Below are 24,438 nucleotides of genomic sequence, written 5' to 3' on the forward strand. Positions count from 1 at the left end.
GGCAATGTTGTTTGTAACGCCACAAAACCTCAATACAATCCCAGCTGTGCAGACAATTTACCACAATACAGGACAATTGTTAAAAACAGTGAAATCCTATAGGCATCTGAACACGTGGTTAAATGCATCACTTACTTTCCACAACCATATTCAAATTACCAATCACAAGTTAACAAACTCTTATCCTGGGCTAGAGATAACCATTGTATCTCCCCTACAGCTAAAGCTACCAATTGAAAGGAAGTTGTACTTCCAAAATGGGACTATGGACTCCCCATAGATACTGCTTCCAGTAAAAATCTTACCACACTTTCAGCAGCATTAAATAACATCTGCAGACTCATAAATCTTTCACATAAATGAAAACACCACTGTGTCACCTTACAAAAATCCAAATTATTACCCATTCCACAGAGACTACCGCTCATTCTGGAGACCCTGAACCTAATTCTCGTAAACCTGAACTCTTCCCCTTTCTTTATAAACAGACTATATGAAGACATCTCAGCATCCATGCCAAGCCTGCAGGAACCACAACTATTCTGAATTGTAGCAATCAGGGCTTCTCAATCCCTGCCCCTAAAGTTTGGGAGAAGGTCAAACCAAACTAAACAGCCTCCATACTCGATGTAAAAACATTGACATGAATTGAGAAATCACCTTTTGGAGCAGTCAAGCACATTGCAAATGCTACCAAAATAGGGTAATTGCATAAACACCGATCTTTCTTGTATAATTATAGTATTTTTCTCTAAAACGTTCCCACCTCCCAGACCCAGATCACATGTAACAATCTACCCACATGCCATTGCACGTCCATCTTCCTTCTCCTACCTCTGATGTAACTACTGCCTGCGATCTATCTCTCTATCTGTCTCTCTATCTGTATCCACTGCTGCACATACAATAGGCAGTGACTCTGTATAAACAATTAATTAATAACTGTAATATATTTTATACTGTTTTACATGATTTCAGTTCTGCTTACATAGTCTGTGCATTTTAGGTGGCATAACACTGAAAATTTTATGAAAAACTAAAAATGTACTGTATAGCAAAATGAAAGTGATTATTCTAATGATTTACTTGCTTTTACATTTTCTATCTTCCTTATGTCAGATTTCATATGTTATAAATGTTCATTCCCTTGTCTGTGGTTGAAAATGAAGTTAGGATGTGTTTTTTTGCTAACATTTCAGAGTTCTGTTTAATACTGGTAAGAGGAGTCACTTTTGTTTGTGTGCCATATTTTCCAGGCTTTATCTCTTTGTCTTAAATGTTTAGTTTCAGTTGTTAGCCAGAGAGCTGGGTTAGACTTGACCTTTTTCCCCTAACTGGAGTAAGGATATTAAGAATGTTAAGAATGATGGAGTTGAATTTGTCAACTGCTTGGTCTATTGGAGAGATAATTGAGAATGTACCAATTGATTTGTGAGATTGAAGAGACGATGATACTTCAGTGAAAGTTCTTTAGATTTCTGACATGTGTATCGGGAAGATTTACCTGTTGTGTTTCATTGTCAAATGTCAGAGGTGAGGTGATGATCACTTAGGCTATTTGGGAGGAAACAAGTTTGTGTCATTCTTTAAAGAGAATAGGTTAGGATCCAGTCTAGAGTAGTAAATTTATTTGCATATTTGGTATATCTAGTTGGAGAGTTAATTAACAGTGGGAAATTGAATAGGGTAATAGTAACTGGAGAGGATTTTAGAGCAACTGTTCTCCAGTCACTATTAAAATCACCAAGGATACGGGCTTTATGGTTAATACTGGAAAATATCCAGGACAAAATGCCCTCAAATAGAGACAGATTATTGTTAGGGGGATAGTGCAGTAAGACAGATAAATTTGTTTTGGTTAACTTTTAGTTGTGTTAGAAATCTTTCTGCATTTGAGAAGCTGGGAACTGTATGTGATAAGAGTGTCAGAGTAAGTGAGATTAGTAGATAGAACCTGTACCACCTCCTTTTGTGGGTGTATGATCAGATTTAATAATATTGTAATCTGGATGAAGAAAAGTATCTTTGATATGTGGTTTGAGTCAGGTTTCAGTAACAGCTGTAATATCTGTTTTTTGCGAAGCAACCCAGGCTTGGAATTCACAGACCTTATTGGAGATGCAGCATATATATTACTGTTAAAGAATTTGAATGTGGAATTAGCAGACTGAGAAGTGGGGTGAGTAAGATTTATGGGGTGTGGAGTGAGGAGTAGTTGCTGTGTACATGTGATAGATTGGGACTGGGGTGGGTGTCAAGTGTAGGCATACTGGGCCATGATCGGGATGTATATCATCTGAGATATTAGGGATGGTAGTTGGAAGTAATATGACATTTGTTGTGTTGTACATTACAAGTATATGATTTTGTTTTTGTTTTGATAAGCTGAACTTCATGGGACAGTATAAAACTTTGGAGAGAGGTTATGGCAGTTTTTTTGGCAGAGAAAAATAATTTTTTGAAGTGTATATTCTATACACAGAGTAGTAGAATGCAAGATGGGAGATGAGCAGTTCGGATTCAGATCAGGATGCAGCACAATTGACCCAATGTTTGCAGTGAGACAAATACTTGAGAAGAAGCTAGAGATGAGGAGAGTCCAACTGGGCATTCCTAAACTTGGAGAAAGCATATGACAAGGTCCCAAGAAAGCTGATCTGGGCAGTACTGCGGTGGTTTGAAGTCCCAGAAACATTGGTAGAATTAGTAGAGGCTATGTACAAGGACCGAATGACTCAAGTACGAACGGTTTTCAGCCTCACAGAGGGGTTCCCAGTGGGAGTGGGAGTGGGTGTACACCAGGGTTCAGCTCTGAGCCCATTGCTGTTCATACTGGTGTCGGAGGGGGCAGATCAACAATGTTGCTGTATGCAGATGATGTGGCATTACAGGGAGACTCTGAGCAAGAACTTCAGCAAAGGATAGAGGAATGGAATGCAAAACTAAAGGCACATGGGATGAAACTAAGCACAGATAAGACAGTGGTAATGGCAGTGAATTGGGGAAATCAGAAGAAGCTGAGAATAGAGATAGAAGGGAAGATAGCGGAACAGGTAAACAGCTTCAAGTATCTGGGAGAGGTGGTTGAGGAAACGGGAAGTCTGAAAGAAGTGGTCAAAGCTAGAATCAGAGGGGCTGCAGCCAATTGGCACAGAATGTCTGGTGTAGTCTATGACAGAAGAATGCCAAATAAGCTGAAAAGTGAAGTGTACAAGATAGTTGTGCGACTAGTACTGCTGTATGGTACAGAAACCTGGGCAGTCAAGGCAGAGCAGATGAAGAAGCTAGAGATGATGGAAGTGAAGTGCCTGAGAAGGGTGGTAGGATGCACACTGTGGGACAGATGAAGAAATGAGGACATAAGAGCAGAAGCCAAGGTAGCTTCATTTGCAGAAAAGATCAATGAGAACAGATTACAGTGGCTTGGACACATGCTGAAAAGCCAGAATACAATCTAGTGAGGAAGATTTGGGACAGAGAGGACGAAGGTAAGAGGAAGCAGGGACATCCAACAAAGAGGTGCATGGATTGTGTAAAAGATCTACGACAGCCAGGCATGAGTGTTGAAGAAGGCAGGAGTGTGGCACTGAATCGAGAGAGTTGGTGACAGTTAACAGGATACCTCAACCCCATGTAGAAAAATGGGAAAAGGGGGAGCTGATGATGATGATGATTCTTTATGTGGTGCAGTGAAGAAAAGATAAGTGAAGAGTGGTATGGAAGGGGGATATCAGTGGTGGATGTATGAGATTGTCAAGAGACAGGTACATCGTAACTGTAGCATGGAACAGACTTAGTAAGGTGAGTGTGAGAATGGTGGGAAGGTGTATTTTGTCAGATACTGAGATGATAGTATAAGAATATATGGCATGGGCTGATTTATTAGTTTAGTTATGCTAGACGTTGATGTTAGTATTATTTCCCAGTATTTTTTTATGGCTGTTGTATTGTTGTATTACCTGTAGTGGAATGGAAGTGGATAGGAATAGGTATGTGTTGCATTAAGTGATGGTGTATAATGTAGTATCTGTGGGAGGAGAGAAGATGGTATAAGTGTATGAGTCCAGGGGATGGCTGGGGACTTAGGGTGCAAGAGGAGCAAAGCGGGCAGGAAACTCACACACTGACTCAGATGACTGTCACTCTGCACATGCACAGAGTGAGACACAAGAGTTCACGTCAAACTCTTATAGTTGTTATAATTTATGTTCTTACAATGTCAAAGAATGAACTAATGTAAGCAGATTAAGAAGAAATTCGGTGAAATTGTTCTTGCCAGAATGTCACAAAATCTCCAGCCAGGGGATAGGCAGGTACTGGATGTTAATGGTCAGACAGCATGAACTTATATAGGAGTGCACATAAACCGTAACTGAAATCTGTGGGTGTGCAGAAGTGTGCACTTGTACTGGGTCAGTGTAGTGAGCACTACATCACACTTCCTGGTCACTGGAGGCATTAAGAGCCCATATAAAAATATCTCCTGACACTCACTGGATGATGAAATCGATTCTCTGCTGTCGTCTCTCCCTCCTGATGACCCAGGATACCAGGAATCAGTCAGAATGAATGGGTCAGTAGGTGAAAAGGGCTTGATAGTTACATGGCAGATAAGGCCAATGGGATGATTAAAAAAAATCTATATTTCTGTGTTTCATTACTGATAACTCTAACCACCACAAGACACAAGTACTTATTTTACTATTTACATTATCATGTCTAGCCCAACAAGGATGCAACTTTTTAATTAATCCCCATTCCCTGAATGGTACAAGAATATCCTTCTCGGACATAGAGAGCATCCTTTGGGTGTACAGATAGTCCAGTGGTTAAAGTGTATCAGTAATTATCATTCAGCTGTCCAAGAAACCCATGCATTGCATGTATCTTGATGTACCTGATATGATCTGCAATACCATCATGACACATGCTCCTCTATTTCATTTTGAGTTTGTTTGTAGCAAGCTTCCAGGATGTCAATATAACCCGACCTTTCCATTTCACTATCACAGACTGAAAACCAACTACTGACAGGGCAGATAGGGTCTATATTATATAGTCGAAGCTTTAGGTAATCGAATACCTAAAGCCCGACATCTAAAAAGCGAAAGCTGTAAACATCGAACTGCTATTTCCGTGAATTTTTTTTGTTGCCCACCCCCCTAACTAAATATACCAACTCCAAGATCGCTCTACAGCGGAGAAAAGGGCAGATTCCTGATAATGACCAAGCAAATTTTTTTCCCTATGAAAAAATTTGCGGAAGTGGCCATTCAATGTTTACAGCTTCCGCTGTTTAGGTGTCGAGCTTTAGGTATTCAATTACCTAAAGCTTCGATTACCTAATATAGACCCGGCAGATACAGGGTTTTCACTATGTTTATGGGGCTCTGATCCCTCTGCAGGTCTCACAGCACCAGTTGTTGAGTTTAGTGATACTTCTATTTGCAAAATAATTGCAAGTAGGCATGGGGATGCCTGACCAGCTCTCTCAACGTAAAAGGAATAACAACATCTACAGCACTATCTGAAGAGAAACCATAAAAATGAGTAGGTGGTGAGTAGCTATGCATACCATGATGTATCTGTTTGGTTAGCTTTTGTATACTCTACATCAACTTTATTACAAGCTAAGTACAAATTGCAATGTTGTAAGATAGTACTGAATTTAATTTTTTCTGTTTATTGTTTCATTGAACATTGTGTTAAAAATAGTACTGCATTATCTGCTTATTTATTTGTTTACTGAAAATTCTGAGCTCTCTCTCTCTTCTCTCTCTGTATGTAGTTAGTTTATTCTTCTCACTTCATTGTTATTCGGTATAGAAGTCTTAGCCTAGAGGGATTCTCTGTGCCTTAAAGTCTTAGTCCCTTATCTCTGCAATTATTTCTGCTGAATAGTTGCATAGTGGAACTGTTTGGTTAGCTTTTGCATACCCTACATCAACTTTATTACAAGCTGAGATAAGTACAAACTTGCAGTGTTATAAGATAGTACTGAATTTTATTTTTTCTGTTTATTGTTTCATTGAATATTGTGTTAAAAATAGTACTGCATTTATCTGCTTATTTATTTGTTTACTGAACATTTTGAGCTCTCTCTTTCTCTCTGTCTGCAGTTAGTATTCTCCACCCACCCTCCCTGTTCTTGTTGTGGTATTAATCTTGGTGGCTTTGGAATTGACCACCCCTCCTGTAAATGTGTGTTTGAACACTCCTCCTGGGCCCATCTCATTTGCTCACTAATCCGAGTACACTGTGATCATATTTTGATTTCTGACACTCCTACCATTCCCTTCTGTTCAGCCCTATCCCAGCTCTATCCTACTCTAGTCTCATTAGCTCATCCTGCCTAATACAGGGAGAACATGTGAGTAGGCATACCCACCTTGGCCTGAGCTTGTCTGATTGAAGACTGCTGGAACAGGGCTCAGTTCTGAGGTTTTACCGGTTAATTGAGTAATTTGTTCAAATCCATTTGCTTGTTTTCTATTGTTATATATATAAAAAAAACAATTTGCACTTTATCTGCTGCTACTGTATGTGTGTTTCTTCTTACTTTATTACCTTATTTTGCTTTTGCCTCTTCTTAAAAGCACTCACTTGTGTTTATTCTGCTGCATTTATTATGCTTGGTAGTTGCCTGATTAAATTGTAACTGTTATTCTAAGTGTTTTGGTTATTTCACTTGGTCTTCAGACCAGTTGTTTTACATTAAGAAGGTTTGAGTCTGCATTGTTGTGGCAGGACAAGTAGGTTACATCCTTCTAAGTTGGGAATTGCTAATTGAAGGCTCAGTGTCTGTTATTCTAAAAGTGTATTAGTTCTGGTTTAAGCACTTGGGTTCCAGGCCAGTTATTTTACATTAAGAAGGTTTGTGGTCTGCACTCTTGTGGGAGGAGAGGCTAGATTCTACCCTTCTGAGCTGGGAATTTCTGGTTAAAGGCTTACTGTGCCTGCTCATTTGAACTGTTTTTCTGATATTGGTGCGTCTTGTCTGCTGTACCATAGACTAGATTCAGGCCTGCTGAATCTAGCTTTGTTTGTATCACTTGAGCACTAATCCAGGCCATCTTTTTTGGAGAAGGTTCCCCTGCATCCTAGTGACAGGAATGTGCGGTTAGAAATTGTCAGATTGAACACTACTGGAACAGTGCTCAGTTTTGAGTTTTTTTACTGGTTAATTGGGTAATTTGTTTAAATCAGTTTGCTCGTTTTCTATTGTTTTATATATATATATATATATATATATATATATATATATATATATATATTGCACTGTATTCATCTGCTTTTACTGTAATAGTGTTTCTTCCCAATTTATTACCTTATTTTGCTTGTGCTTCTTCTTAAATTGTATTATTCTGTTGCAGTTATTACTGCTTGGTAGTAACCTGATTAAATTGTAACTGTTATTCTAAGCCTTTTGGTTTAAGTACTTGGGCTTCAAACCAGTTATTTTACATTAAGAAGGTTTGTGGACTGCATTGTTGTGGCAGGACAGGTAGCTTGTATCCTTCTAAGTTGGGAATTGCTGATTGAAGGCTCAGTGTTTATTATTCTAAAAGCGCATTAGTACTGGTTTAAGCACTTGGGCTTTAGGCCAGTTATTTTACATTAAGAAGGTTTGCAGTCTGCACTCCTGTGGGAGGAGAGGCTAGATTCTACCCTTCTGAGCTGGGAATTTCTGGTTAAAGGCTTACTGTGCCTGCTCATTTGAACTGTTTTTCTGATATTGGTGCGTCTTGTCTGCTGTACCATAGACTAGATTCAGGCCTGCTGAATCTAGCTTTGTTTGTATCACTTGAGCACTAATCCAGGCCATCTTTTTTGGAGAAGGTTCCCCTGCATCTTAGTGACAGGAATGTGCAGTTAGAAATTGTCAGATTGAAGACTGCTGGAACAGTGCTCAGTTTTGAGTTTTTTTACTGGTTAATTGGCTAATTTGTTTAAATCAGTTTGCTTGTTTTCTATTGTTCATATATATGTATTTTTATATATATATATATATATATATATATATATATATATATATAAAAATTGCACTGTATTCATCTGCTTTTACTGTAATAGTGTTTCTTCCCAATTTATTACCTTAGTTTGCTTGTGCTTCTTCTAAAATTGTATTATTCTGTTGCAGTTATTACTGCTTGGTAGTAGCCTGATTAAATTGTAACTGTTATTCTAAGCCTTTTGCTTTAAGCACTTGGGCTTCAAACCAGTTATTTTACATTAAGAAGGTTTGTGGACTGCATTGTTGTGGCAGGACAGGTAGCTTGCATCCTTCTAAGTTGGGAATTGCTGATTGAAGGCTTGGTGTCTGTTATTCTAAAAGTGCATTAGTACTGGTTTAAGCACTTGGGTTTCAGGCCAGTTATTTTACATTAAGAAGGTTTGTAGTCTGCACTCCTGTGTCCTTCTGAGCTGGAAATTTCTGCTTAAAGGCTTATTGTGCCTGCTTATTTGATCTGTTTCTTTCTGAAATTTGTACGCCTTGTTTGCTGTAGCCCAGAAGTTAGTAGTTTATTGGCCATTTTGGGCTAATTTCTATCTCTTTCATTTCCCTGCTATAAAAACTGCATTTGCGTGGTTTTGCGCGCCGGGCAGTGCCGGTTAACTAGGGTTAAACTATTCCCAGCTCCACAAAGTCTGCTCTTCAATTTTTCCCTAGACAAACTTTCAACTTAAGCACTCAAACCATTCATTTCACAGCCCAGCACTTGCTCAAAACTCATAGCAAGCACTAATTAACCCTAGCACTAGACCCCCTATACTGTCCAGAAGGACAAGGCTCTCTATTCGTCCCTACCAGCTAATCAGTAAAACAGCTCACTTTACCCATTCAGGCATGTCCAAAGGGCAGTTTCAGAAGTACTCTCCAGTCCAACTGGTGAATCTGGGCATTTTGAGGCAATGTTACAACTGCCTCATGTACACAGACAGCCCTCTCCTCCTACCACCGAACATTAATATATGCGAGAGATGCAATTATACAGCCAAACTGGGGGCAAAGCTCTCTCAACCCAAGACTGGAACTGACAGTCAAGAGGAGAAGGAAAATACTTGCAACTCACCACCAGTCTCATATAGACCTACTAAACCAACTCCGGCAAATAACACACAAATACACGAAAACAGACTTGGAGGCTCTAAATAAAAATCTGCCAAAGCAACAGAGACCTCCAAAGCAGGCACCCAAGCAACCTGCACACCCCATCACAAACCATGAAACACATACTTCACATAATCAGTGTACCACGCAATCATAGCCCTTAAGGCAAAATAACATACCCAACACACTAGTAATAGGCGACTATAGTCAGGCACACTGATGTCCCACTAACTAGGCTGGACAAGGAGAAGGTTATAGTTAGCTGCCTGTCGGGTGCCAGGATCCGCCACATAACACAAGCACTCAGGTCACTCCAGAGTGTGTACAAATATGACTCTGTCATTGTCCATGTTGGTGTGAATGACCTGAGATGTACCTCCCTAGACTACATGAAAAGAGACATGAAAGAGCTCTCTGATCACGTAGCCCAGACCGGTATGACTCTGACCCTGAGTAGCATCGTGCCCTCACCAAGAATGATGCCACAGTATAAAGAAAAAATGATCAATTTCAGAAATTGGCTAAGTTTCTGATGTCATTCAAAGGGGATCCAGTATCTGTCCACCTGGGATGACATACTCGATAAGCCACATTGCTTTGCAAGAGATGGCTTGCACCTGTCACCCTTAGGCTTTAGAATACTGGCCAAGGCTTTTGCCGCCCTCATAGTGCCTTTTTTAGGCAAGGCTCAAAAGACAAACCCACCACCGTAAATAGCACAAGTAACCAAAAACTGAGGGTAATGCTACTCAATGCCAGAAGTCTAAACCTCAAAATGCATGCACTCGAGGCACCCCAGTATGGAGAACATTGATATATGTGCAGTAACAGAAACCTGGTTTAAGGCTCCAGAGAGCACCCCAGAACTACCAGGCTATAACTCATACCATACTTTTTGGCCACAGAACCCGGACCGAAACACAAAAGGTGAGGGTGTATTTATATTCATCAAGGATACCCACACCTCCAGGTTACTGGCACAGCACAATGCCTCAGAGATCATTCATGTGCAACTAACCATGAGCAAAACTGCAATTCAAATTGTAGCTTGCTACAGATCACCCACCATGACCCAGGACCCCCATTCCGCGTTTCTGGAAACACTGGAAAATATGAAGGTCCTACCAAATGCCCTAATATTGGGTGATTTCAATTACCCAAACATTAACTGGGAGAACTACTCAAGTACTAACTCCCTTACCCAATGCTTCCTAGAATTTATAAACTTGAATGCCCTGGATCAACTGGTCAATACCCCCACCAGAGGTAACAACATATTGGACCTGGTCACCACCAACATGTGCAACCTGTATTCTACACCGGAGGTCAAACCCTCGCTGGTTAGATCAGACCATAGACTAATCACTCTGGATATCCACATTCCGCCGCCACCCCCAATCAAGGAAACCACAGTGAAAAACTTTTCAAAAGCAAACTTCACGTTACTTAAGACCGAGGTGGAAAGGTTCACAGGCCCCATGCTAAAGGACAATGCTGTCCAAGCTGCTGAATCCCTCACAAAGGCACTCTATGAGTACCTGCAAGAATGCATGGATCGTACTATCCCAAGCAAAACTAAGACTCACTCTTCCAAGAAAAGGAAACCAGTCTGGTGGACCCCTGCCATAAACAAGCTATACAATAGAAGGAGGAAACTAGTGCAGAAAAGAGTAAAATCCCAAGAAGGAAAGCCATCCCTGATCAGTATCAGCAAGAAACTACGATCCTTCATAAAATCATCCAAGGCTAGCTTCGAAAGAAAAATTGCCAAGGACTCCAAAGATAACCACAAAGCATTCTTTAGCTATGTCAAGAACCTTTTTGGAATCTCTCAGATCTGCTCTGAGTTACTGCAGAATGGCACAAAATACACTGAACCAACTGATATTGCCAACAATTCTGGCAGACAGGTTTAGTACAAATTTCACCCCCTAAAGGGCCCATACCCATACCAGAAGAATGTAGTGCCCTGGCAATCACTGACACACAGGTTAAAACAGCCCTATCCAAAGCCAAAAATACAGCTTCAATGGGACCAGATGATGTTGCAGGCTGTGTCTTACACGAGCTCCAAAATAAACTAACCCCTCACCTAAACACACTGTTCAAACTCAGCCTCTCTACAGGCTACGTACCCATGGAATGGCGCACAGCAACAGTTATCCTGCTCTACAAAGGTGGAGCCACAACGGACCCCGGGAACTATCGCCCTATAAGCCTGACTAGCCTGGTCTGCAAGGCTATGGAGCGCATCATCATGGAATTCATTAGCACAGACACTGGGAAACTTCAAACATTGGACCCTACCAAGTTTGGCTTTGTTAAGGGCAGATCATGCCTCCTAAACCTGGTGGACTTCTTTGAGACAGTTACCAAAGCTTTAGATGAGGGAAAAGAGGTCCACACAGCCTACCTAGACCTTGCAAAGGCTTTTGATACCATTCCCCATTCTGGTATTATAGACAAGCTCACCAGCCTGAACATAAACCCCTACATCATGAGATGGGTTGCCAATTGGCTCATGGATAGAGCCCACACTGTGAGAGTTGCAGGCTCTAAGTCCGACTGTAAACCAGTTACAAGTGTCGTCCCCCAGGGCTCAGTCCTGGGACCTCTCCTGTTTGGTATATACTTCTCAGAGGTACAGGCAAGCACAGGAGGACTATGGCTGACCAAGTTCGCAGACAACTGCAAACTGGGGGCCATAAATGACTTTCCAGCGGATACAGACATCTTCCAGAATGGTTTCACTGAGACGGATATCTGGTGTCAAAATCATGGCCTCAAACTAAATGCCAAAAAGTGCATAGTCATCCCCGTTGGAAAAAACAAAGTACCTGCGAACTATCACATACATGGTAGTCCCCTAAATACAAAAAATGTAATAAGGGATCTGGGGACCCAAGTAGATAGTAATCTCTCCTTTGTAATCATATTATCAAGGTGGTTAGAAAATCCTTCTATGTGGCCCACCTAATCACAAAAGGGTTCGCATCTAGAACAAAAGAGGTTATTGTGCCCCTCTGCTCATCACTCATCAGACCCATCATAGAGTACAACGCCCCATTTGGGATGTACCTTACAAGACAACTGCAACAGCTGGAAAGACCATAGAAGTACCTCAGCAAGAAGATTACTGGCCTCAGACATATGCCGTCTGCAGCCCGACTAAAGAAACTCCAGCTGTACTCGGTTACATACCGCTTACTCAGAGGTGATCTCTGCCTGGCATACAAGGCCATGTCCTACCCAGAATTGATGGACATGCTCCACCTAAAAAAAACAAATCCCCAAGAGCCGCACACTCTAGGGATCTAAACCTCACCACAATGATAAATAGGATATGCTGGAGGGATCGATTCCTGTCCCAGAGACTCCCCATGCTTTGAAACAGGATTCCAATCTACATTAGGTAGAGCCCCTCAGTAACACTCTTCAAGAGAAACCTTGACGAGTGGGTGGGAAACAGAAAATTTACCCCGGGGATCACTGCAGTGGCTCTGCTGGACAGAGGCACAGAGAACTAATGGCTCTGCTGGACCGAGGCACAAGGAACTAATCTAAAGGGGTGGCGAAAGCCAACACATTCTGGCTAGGCTTATAGATGCCCTCAGGCAGATAGCCTAGTACTTACCTATGAACCTATGAACTACAGCAATTAGTTATGCAATGGACTGGTAGAATTAGATGTCACATCACAAATATAATGCACCTAGAGTAATATGGAAAGGGAATTTCAAGGAAAATGTATACCTAATCAGCTTGTATCTCAGGGCAGCATCATGCAATAAGTAATGTACCCAGACACGTGTTTGTGTTGTATGTCATTTATATGAGAACCCAAATCCCTATGGCCTTAGCCATCATTTATGTTATCAAATGCACAGCTATGAATGGGTTTGTGCTGTTGTCAGTCATGTACTGCAACTAAATGCAATAACCATGCAAAGCTCTGAGTATGTTATTCATGTACATCAGAAAATGCAATAACTCTACAAAAGTCTACTTTGCACAAAATGAACAAATGCAGTAACTACAAAAACCTCTACAGGTGTTAATCATGTACGTCAAACAAATGCAATAACCACACAAAGCTGTGTGTATGTCATTCATGTACTGCAAACAAATGCAATTGCAAAAGCACTTCATAATGTAGTGTATACAAATGCAATAACCTTGCAGAGCTCTACAACGTATCTTATTCATGTACTGCAAACAAATGCAATAACTATGCAAATAATACAAAGCTATGAATGGGGCTCAGACTATCATTTATTGTTCTTGTAGCACAGACCAGCATGATAAATTCCTAATTAATATCTCTGGAATATTCTTTGCAGGATTTTGAAACCAACAGCGACTTGAAATGTAAAGTCATTAGTTTTCTGGAAGAAGTGATTCACGACCCAGAACTTCTTACACAAGAAAGAAAAGCAGCAGCCAACATTATCAGGTAACAGTTTTGTTAGTTTTGGGAGAGTTTAAAGTTGTTGAAAAACAAAAGAATTTGACTCACAATTTTTTCACAGTCCATATGAAAAGGGGAAATTCTTCTAGAAAGAATTAAAATGTATGTTACATTTAGGCGTAAAAACAAAAATGTTTTATTTTATTTATACAATTTCAGTGGTTTATTATTTCACATTCTCAAGGCATATGTATGTATGTATGTAGAGTTCAAATTACCATTTTTCAATTTCTTCTTTTCCTGGCATCCAAGATGTGATCATTTGTCCAAGATGTGAAGTATATTTGGTCCCTTTTTGGCAACTCCACTCTGAGCAGAGTGGAGATTCAGACCTGTTAAGTTTGTCAGCCCTGAAGATTTGATTTATCCATTTCTATTATAGCCTAAATCACAGACTTCCTTCCAGTTATAGACAAGACATACAATCTACAGAAAGAGTTTGAGGTCACTGAACTTCTCTTTCCATCTATTCTGATCTGTATCCTCAATGTTAAGATCTCTTGCTGTAAACTTCTTTTTGTCTCTTGCCATCTCATTCAGTGAAGAAAACTGTTTTGCAACACAATGCACATCAGGACAGCATGAGTGGTTTTGCTAGAGTTTATCGTAGAGAGACCTTTAAAAAGTCGAGATATAAGAACCACTGTTTCAGTAACTAACATGGACTGGAGTATGTGTTTCAATCTCAGCTGTTTCTGAAAACCTAAAAGGCACAATAATCCCCTACTGCAGGGGACATTCACCATCTCCTGCAATGTAAAATGGGCAAGTACATCTCACTTAATGCTGCTTGTGTATGCTTTTGTGCTGTTTTTCAGTAGTTTTTCCTTTGCTTCAGTTTGTAATTGTGATACTCAGATAAGTGTCCACAGTATACATACCATTCATGAATGTACGGTGGACTCTACTTTCCTGCAGTATGTATGCATTTTGTATATTAATAAGGCACTTAAGTTTGCCATCATGCCTTCTGTGTGGGCCACTGTACTTAAAATGATGTACCACTAATATTTTGACCTTATTGCCTTGTGGCCATTCCATCATCCCAAAGGTCAAAAGTAGACTGGGTGACTTAATGAAGGTCTCAAGAAGAACTTGATAGAATCATCTACATGAAGCAACATTACATCCAGGATGGTGTTAAGCAGCCAGGCCTGAGATATTGGTACAGAGATGTCAGATGGCGTCCTGTATGTTTCAGTAAAAAGGATGCACAGAGTTTTCCAATGGAAGGACCTCTAAGTGACCTTTATGGCAACTACTGTCAAACTATGCTGCCACTGTAACATTCTAAGAGCTATGCAAATGAACTGGTGAGATCTGATGTTCATTAACAGGACATTAATGTGCATGGATATTTGCATGCTTAAGTTTCCTGATTCTAAGTGAATGAGCCTTTTCTTTATTGTTGATAACAAGCAGCAGAGCCTGAACAGCACTGAGGTAGGGTGCATTCTTTACAAACTCAGCACAGGCTGGTATCACTGAGTCATTTGATTATTTTTCATTCTTTACCAAGTCTTTCGGCTTTTCCCGGTTAGGGGTCACCACAGCGGAACTCCGGTCCGCTAATGATTGGCAGTAGATTTTTACGTGTTGGCTTGCCGGGCCTAAAGCACAACCTTCAACGAAGGAATGTCCATTCATGCATGTCGACACACAGAAGACGCTCTAACTGAGAATCGAACGGGCAATGTCTAACTGTGAGGCGACAACGCTCCCGCAGCACCACCACCACAGTGCCCCCCCCCCCCCATTAATGGGATATCTCAGAAAAAAAGTTCTAACAGAGAAATATAATCTATAAAAGCATAAGTACACAGGAAAGTTCAGTGATGATTTAACACTGAACAAATCTGTCTCTGTCATTGTTAAAATAATGTAATAAGAAAGTTTGTGGCAGAGATAACATAACTTATATCAGTAGTAGATATCATACTAGAGGCATATTACATATCCCAGAAGATAATGCAGCATTACACTCTACATCTACGGTTCAGCTCATTAACTGCAATCAAACCTAAGCATGGAAGAAATTAACTAAATTATAACATGGCTAAACAAAATTCTGCTTTCTGATCTGGCCAACAGCACATTTCACCTAGGCATTCATCTTAGCCCAATGAACCACTTGAAATGAGTACTTTAAAATACCTGTTATTAAAAGTTGCTCATTTCATAACTGAAGGAAGACTCTCTGGGGTGTCCTTTCTTCAAAAGTTGGTACCTTTAGCTATTGTACATCTGTGACATTAGGAAGGCTGTTGTCCTGCCTGCCACAGCAAAGATAAATAATCCACTAAAAAGAAAGTGGAGTTGATGCAGTGAATGTTTTTACAGATTTTAACTGGCCTTCTAACATACTTCTCTTTCATCCTGGTGGGAAAACTTAAATCAGGTAATGTAGGACCCTTTTATTACACTGAACAATCAGTCCAAGGTGGCATAGCAGAATCCATCTTACTCTTTTTAAATCATGGTGCAGTTTGTCCACTAGATGGCAGCACATCTCATCTAATGTTTTGTCTTTCAGCATGCTTCAAAGGTTTTCAAGTGACAAAATCAAAAGGCGAACAATTTCTTTACTACTGCATTCATTTTTGAAGACTCCCTAACATATTGTGTTGGAAAATTTGTGCAAATCACCCTTCTGTTACGTTATTAATGGTCACTCTTGGAACATTACAGCTTGGTCTGTAATTCGTACAGTCCTGACTCCCGATACAGATTCTGTAGTGTGCTCCATGTTTTTCCCTGCCATCCTGTGCACTCTTTTAGTCTGACTTACATATTTGTGCAATGCAGCCTTCATGATATGCATTGTTTCATCTACTGAATTCTATATACGTCTCTTTGCTGCTACTTTCTCACAACATAAAATGTCCATTTACTTTATAAGGGCGTGATATAACCCTCTATGTGTTTGTGGCACAATGTACATAAACCTGACCCTTATTAACCTGCTGTGCCTAGCAGATGCCCTAATGTTAGAGTAATATGAATTATTTGTTTTATTTTGTTACTTTATTTCATGCATTTGTGCACAGGTGTCAACCACCTGACCTGTTATGAGTGGTCTGATAATTTAATGTCATCTACTAAAAACAAACAGACACTATTTTAAATATAGCTGTGGTTAATAATGTTACACATAACCTCATAATGACACAATTTTAGTGTCATACTATGATCAAAATATTATTCACAATCCTATGTAAAGAAGTAGAAAATGTATACGAATACAATACCAGCAGTTGCCTAGCATTTTGCCATCAGGGTGTATAACTTTCAAATATATACCTTCATAATTGTACATTGATTTATTTTCAGTGTTTTGTAAGAAAGGGTGTAGGAGTAGCTATTCTGCACAATACATCATACTGTATCAATGGGTTAAACAGATTGTCCAGTAAAGCAAAGTAGCTAGTAACTTACTCAGCTGTCAAAAGAAGCCCAGAATTAGAGGAGACAAATGGTGCGGGTTGATTGCTCGCCTATTTGTTTGTTAATAACGGTATAGAAAAGGTTAAAATTGCAGTGGAATATATCTTGTAGGCTGCCTACTTTTTTAACATTGCTTTATGATAATGGTACATTTTTTTTCATAATTACCTGCAGCTGGGCATATCTTCAAAGGAAAGAAAATTGGTAATATTTGTATGCATTTCCACAGCTTCCGTGGTTTTTGTCATGTTATCAGATAGGTAATCTAGGTATTTACCATGCACGCTACATCTGCAAGTTTGCTACACATATTGAGGAAATAATCAGTGAAACACTGAATAACTTCAATGGTATTATATAACATTAGTACAGGAGATCAGTTAGTACACTTACAAGTTTCCTGTAGTTGCTGCAAGGCTACTTTTTGCCTCTAAAAGCAGAGAATCTTCTGATGACATTTACATGGAAATCGCCAGAACATCAGACCTTGTTCAAGGCCTTGTTATAATCGACAGTGACATTGTATGGATACAAAAAACAATATTAGCATTAAGTATGACAGGATCTCCGCATTGGGGATGCATTAACCCAAGCAATGTGCCCACATGATCCACATCCTGCCATTGCTACTCTTTTCAAATATTATTTTAACATTTGTTGTTCATCTGTTGATCTAAGCATCCAGTTTATCCATGTCTTAAGTCAGATCCACTCATCAAAAATCAGAAAAGCAGTTATTGCTCACATAAAGTTAAAGGTAAACTACAAGCCTTTATACAAGCACAAACATTATTTATTTATTTATTTATTGCCAATTGGTGACCGGGAAAGTCCGACTGGGTCTGAAACCCATTTGCAGTGAAGGCCCGGGGAGAAAAGCTCCAAAACAGTAACTTACAGGCAAGAACAGTATAACACTATTCATAAATAACATATCACAAACTTCAAGATCATAACAGTTTTAGAAACAAACATCAGGTAGTAGAGAAAGCACCTAATCATTTTGCAATTAGATCATTTTCAGTGTATAACTTTCACAATATATAATAGACAATATGAGACAGACACACAGAGCACTCTTGTGGGTTTGAAGGAAATAACATTAGGCACACAAAGTGGTAGTAGAAGAAAAGGAGGGGTAAGCTAAAGATGGTGTATATGCAGTATTATTAAGTAGTATAGGAGAGAAAGGGCAGATAGCTATTAGTTGATAGTGTATTTATGAGTTGGAAAGATTTGAGGGATGAGCAAAAAAGAGTGGAGTTAGGAGAATGCTGGAGGGTAGGTGGAAGGAAGAGAAGAGGGGAAAGAAGTCATAGGGGTGGGAAAGCTGTTAGATTTGGCAAAAATAGGTCCTGTAATTGTAAAGGTAGTTTTTTAGTGTGAGCTTAAAATTTTTGGGGTTGTCTATGCTGGCAGTGTTATTTGGTAGGTCATTCCAAAGTTTAGCTATGGCATAGGAATAGAGACATTGCAGTATAATATTGCAATGCTGTTTCTTGTTATGGTTCTCATACATAATCCAAGTAGTAAATGATGAATGCATGCAATATGTACAATATTTGCAGAAATGTTATCATTCATGGCAGGTATTTCATGTGACATTATTGTAGACAATAGCTATATTTTATACTGTACATTTTAGTCAGTATCAAAGCATTTTAGTATTCTGAACCCAGTCAGGGGCCACAGTCAGTCTTGTAGCTTCTTTCTCAGTTGTGGCAGGACTGTGATCTACTGCCAGATTTGTGATTCATTTAGTCATTTATTGCAGCATTACTGGTAAATTTCTGCATAGTCTGGTGCCTTAGTCTGCTAAATTTGCCACCAGGATGTGTGCTTCAGTACATTTTATAGCTATATATGCCTGCTTAAAGTTGCATTCCAGTGCCTTTCCTTTTTCCTTGCTACTGTTTTTCCCATGTTCTTTCAGTCTGCTGTACCACCTGCTGAGACATTAAGCTAAATGTTTCTTAACAGGTTGTTCACATACTCCTTTTTTGTGGCATTAAAAGGATGTGTCTCTTGCTTCCACTCCTCACAGTAATCTGACTTCCAAAGTCTCTACCTCCCTTCCAGCTTTCATTGCTATTGTCTGTTGTGAAACCTATTTAAGTACCTTCCCACCCATTATTTTCCATATTTCCATAATATTAAGTGTCCACCTGGCAATCCAGTATTGCACTTGAGTAAAACCCCCTTACTACAAATTGTCTCCTGCTCATTTTCCCAGAGCTCCTATCTGCTTGGGACACTCACCACACTGTGAGGGGGTCCTGAGTTAATCCTTCTCCATCCTTCGTAGATAACAGATTTGTTTTATTGTTTTGCACTTCAGTTAACTATTTAGAGTGCTACGGCTTAATTTTTGCTTTTTTTGGTTGATTTTTGCCTTTAAATCATTCTAAAGGTCTCTAGTACGTGAAATTGCCTTAACAAGGTAGTTTAAATTGTTTTGTTGTAGCATTATACTTGCAGGCAATCTTTCTGGTGTTATTAAATCAAGAGGTTAGCAAAGCTCTGTACAGATACAAATGCTCAAAAAGTAAATTTTATCTATAAAACTTCCCTTAGAACAGAAACCTGTAACTTAGTGTATCTAAAACAAAGACATTGCATGAAGACAAGCTTAGAGGAGCTAGTTTGCACATTAAATAGCACTACTATCAGATCTTAGCACAGTCTAGCCTAGTCTGTATAACCCAGTCCACAACCTACATTAGCCCTCCCAAATTCAGGGCTGGACGACATGAATATGCAATTTCCAAATGTCTCCTTACCCGGCTTGATTGATAGGGGCATCCTGAGACAATGTAGCAATCATCTCATGTTCACAGACAATCATTTTTTTTCCTTAGAGAAATAAACTCAGTATGCAAGCAATGCACAAACACAGTTTCACTGGAGGCATACATCTCACTACATCCACCACATATATTGTCCACCAGATGCACAGACCAACTTATGCTGAGGGTCTAAAAAGCAATACTCCCAAACCTCAAAGACCTCCTAAGCCTATAAGCAGTAACACCTATTCTCAACAATCTATAAAGCAATACCAAACATCACACATATGTCTACACCCAGTGGAACACCAAGAGCAAAGCCCATAAGGCAAGCAAACACATTACCCAGGGCACTTGTCATAGGGGACTCCATTGTATGACACACAGATGCCTCACTCAGCAGACTGAAAAAGGAGAAGAAAATGATTAATTGCTTATCTGGAGCCAGAATCTGCCACGTTACACACACTCACTCAAGTCTCTGCACCACAGGTACCAGTATGAATCTACCACAGTCCATGAAGGCGTTAATGACCTGAGATGTACTTCCCTGGACTATATGAAGACAGACATTGTTGATCTTTCTGAATGTGTGTCTCAGGCAGATATGTGCCCTTCACTGAGCAGCATTCTACCTGCACAAATGATGATACCACAATAAGAACAAAAGATGATTGACTTCAATAGTTGGCTTAGTTTCTGGTTTCTTTCCAGGGAGATTCAATACTTGTCAGCATTCGAGGAACTAGTTAAACCATGTTGCTTTGTAAAGGATGATCTGCACCTGTCTGTGCTAGGCTTCTAAACATTGGATAAAACTTTATCTAACCCCTTAGAGCATTTTTAGGCAATGCCAAATCAACAAACCTATTGACATAGCAAATAAAACCCAAAGAAACTTAAAAATGTTACTGTTCAATACTAGGAGAGTAAACAAGAAACTCCACACCCTACATGTTCTCCCCACACTGGAGAATATAGACATCTTTGCCATTAAAGAGACATGGTTTATTCCTGCAGAAAGTACTCCAACAGTGTAAGGCTTCTGTGTCATCCACAAATGAAGACCATCAGCCACACTGACAGGGACAAAAGGTACAGGAGTCTTAATCTACATTAGCAACAAGCATATCTCTACATTGGTTAAACAGGACAGTGTCCTGGAATGTATCCATGTGCAAATCACCATAGACAAAGTCCCATACCATATCCTAGCAAGCTATAGGTTATCCTCTCTGTCCCTAGAATCCCATAGCTCATACTTAGAACTAATGAAGACACTTACCATTAAAAAAAGACCTTATTCATGGGAGTCTTTAACTACCCTTCTGTGGACAGGGAAGTATAAACTGCCTAATATTCGGAGGCGTGGTTCCTGGACCTTATTAACCCAAATAACCTTGACCAGGTAGTGCACACACCCACTAGAGGCTTAAACATACTGGACCTGGTACTCACCAGTATGGGAGAATGCTATGCCACCCCCCACCATGCCCTCACTGGGTAGGTCAGACCAGAAAGCAGTCTCCTTTGAAATAAAACTCAACTCGGTATTCCCAGCAAACCCTGTAACAGTTAGGAACTATTCCGAAGTGAACTACAGCCTATTAACTGATAGTCTGTCAAAATTCAATGCACCTCCCAACCCCATGTTTACAGCAACCTATCCAAAATTGTTCACAGAGACCCTGTACAACCATGTAAATTGCTGTATACAGGCTGCTATACTCACTAGAATTCAGCCAAAACAAGTTCTTAAAACAAACCGTTTGACAAAAAGAAAAAAGCCATGGCTAAAATAAGGAAGAGCAACACACATAATTATTGGAGCTGTCTAATTAAACTAAACAGAAAACTAAAAGGACTACTTAAGGCCAACAAGGCCAATTACAAGTTCAAGGTAGCCGCACGGGTTAAAGACAACCACAAGACCTTCTACAGCCATGTGTGAAACCTCAAAGCCAGTACCCATCAGTGTGCTGACCTGGTGGCCAATGGTGCCACCTTTACTGAGCAGAGTGACATAGCGAGTTTACTGGCTGACAAATTCAGCTCAAACTTCACTCATCAACTCCCCTGCCTCCCTCTATGAAATACCTACTAGAATGGCCCCACCCCACTATTAACAGGGAGCAGGTCCTGGTGGCATTAACTAAAGCCAAAAACACAGCCTCAATGGGCCTCAACAACATCCCAGGATGCCTTTTAAATAGCTGGAAACATGACCTATCAGGACCACTTGAGTCACTTTCAACTATAACCTCAAAACAGGCTTTGTAACATGAGACTGGAAGAATGCAATGGTTATCCCACTTCATAAGGGTGGACCATCAACCAGCTTTGGAAACTACAGAGACATGTTTCATATGTCTGGTCAGGTACCTGCAACAGTTGGAACACCTACAATGATTCCTTACTAGGAGAATTCATGGTATAAACACATTGTATTATATGGACTGCCTTAAAGCCCTATCTCTATACTCTGTCTCCTACAGGTTACAGAGAGGTAATCTTTGCCTGGCATACATGGCATTCTCATATCAACCTCTGATGGATGTTTTGCACATCTGCAAAATGAACTACATCAGAACCACTAGATCCAAATATTTATTTTTTGCTTCTGACATAAATAAAACATGCTAGCAAGAAAGATATGTGTCTCAGAGGATCCACAAGCCCTGGAACAGGCTCCCCATCCATGTGAATCAGAGTCCATCCCTAACCTTATTCAAGTATAACCTTGACCAATGGATGGGAAATCAGAAATTCACCTTGGTTCTGGCCCCTATGTCTCTGACAGACAGAAGCAGGCAGTAATGTACATGGTAGTAAAAGGCAGAAATTGTAATTTAGCATTTTATAGACAAAAAGTGTATAAAAATAATAGTTCTTTCAGTTATAGGAAGGAGTTTGTACAGTTAAATGATATTGTATTCATCTTGTGAGGGTAGGGAATCAACATAATTTGTTTAGAGTAGTTTCTGAGAAATATGTATTATAAGCCAATGCTAAGGTTATAAGTGGGAAGATATAGCCTGTCATTATATTTCTTTTACTTCCTTGAATTATACATTTTCCTATTTTACAGCTTGATTTTAATTGCTGCAGAGTGTTATTACTTATATAGTCATTATAATTAATATATGATAATGTGAGGTCAAAGAAACAATTGATAAGAATAACTATTATGTTTTAGGGTAATTGCCGGACAGTTCCAAACAATATAGCTTTTTTGTTGTCATTCAGCCAATACATCAAGCTGCAGAAATGTTGTTGTAGGCTTATACGCATGTTGTTTGAAGGTTTTCAAGGCTAAAGGAGAAAGAGCACAAATGTGCAGAGAAACTCATTCAGTGAAGACCAACAGGCAGATACAGAAGGGAGGTTGGTACAGATCACAATGGGATAACCAATCTAAGAATTCTTATTGGGTAATACTGAATTTAATTGGCTCTGGCAAGCCTAGAGTTAAGTAATTTGTAAATCTAAACAGAGAGAGACGGAGAGAGAGAGAGGTCCCTAACCTTATATAATGGAGAACCAAAGAATTTTTGTATAAAGAGTGTGTATAGTTTATATCTTTTTAACATCTCAATAAATTAACTTTTTTAAACACCTTTATTAAATTAGCACTTAAGACATAGGCATACATATATTAACAGAAAAGAAAACAAATTATATTAAGCTTTTTTTCCATTTGTACCACATTAAACATGTTTTTTATAACAACTGTCTTAAATTCAAACATTACATAAATTGCTCAATTCCTGTTTCCCTTAAACCTCATTCCTCCTCCTAAAGATGATCCCTCGCCCGTTCTTTTATCACTTTTACAATATTCAATACTTCAAAAACAGTTAGTTTAGATTTTGATTTACACTTTCTAGTAATTGTTTTTTTTTTTTACCGGCCAACAAAATTAAACTTAATACATATCTTATACATATCTTCCAATTATTCCCTTGTAAATTGTTTTAATCTCTCTTCCCAGTCTTTTTTAAACTCCTTTGATTGGTTCTTATAGTTATCATGCCATATTATATTATATTATCCCATTTTTAACAGTAGCTTCTGTTCTAGGTTTGACTAAAACCTCTTCCAGAAAAGATGTGTCATTAGGGCTCCCCTATCCCTTTTTCTTTGCCTGTACTCTGATATCAGTCCCTGGTAGAGAAAGCAGCCACTAAGCTACAGTCCAGATCTTTTCTTGGCCTCATTCGATTCAATTAACTTTCCCTCTCTAGTTATTTGTTCCAAATACCTTGATTCCTTTGCCAAGTTTCTCTAGCCCCCTCTTACCTATTTTCTGTACCCCTTCTTGCAGTTATCCCTATTGTCAAAATCTCCTTTCTCCATTCTGATGTTGGTTTCATTCTTAGAATACTTTCTGCAACTTTATGAATATAATATTCTGTGTGGTGGTTGTTTTCCTTAAGGATCTGCATCCAAAATGTCCGTATTTCATGACCCCCCCCAATTCATAATCATCCTTTCCCACTTTGAATTATAACCTTCTGTCCTGTTAAATATATGATGCCTAATGGTGTAACTCTAAAATATCCCTTCAAATCATTTAATCCTAAGGCACTTTGTTCTGTTTGAAGGATCAACTTATCCCACATAACTCT

At 39.4% G+C, this 24,438-nt stretch overlaps 1 protein-coding gene across 1 annotated transcript in view; it reads left to right on the plus strand.

Moving 5' to 3' along the window:
- RASGRF1 (Ras protein specific guanine nucleotide releasing factor 1) overlaps positions 1–24,438 on the plus strand; it is an 892,789-nt gene that overhangs the window by 623,275 nt on the left and 245,076 nt on the right. The window contains exon 19 of the mRNA XM_044076380.1: positions 13,453–13,565. Coding sequence (XP_043932315.1) covers positions 13,453–13,565 — 113 coding nt within the window. The remainder of the gene's footprint in view (positions 1–13,452; positions 13,566–24,438) is intronic.

The sequence above is a fragment of the Protopterus annectens genome, chromosome 7.part0 (assembly GCF_019279795.1).
Source record: "Protopterus annectens isolate FY-2018-M chromosome 7.part0, PAN1.0, whole genome shotgun sequence".
NCBI lineage: Eukaryota > Metazoa > Chordata > Ceratodontiformes > Protopteridae > Protopterus > Protopterus annectens.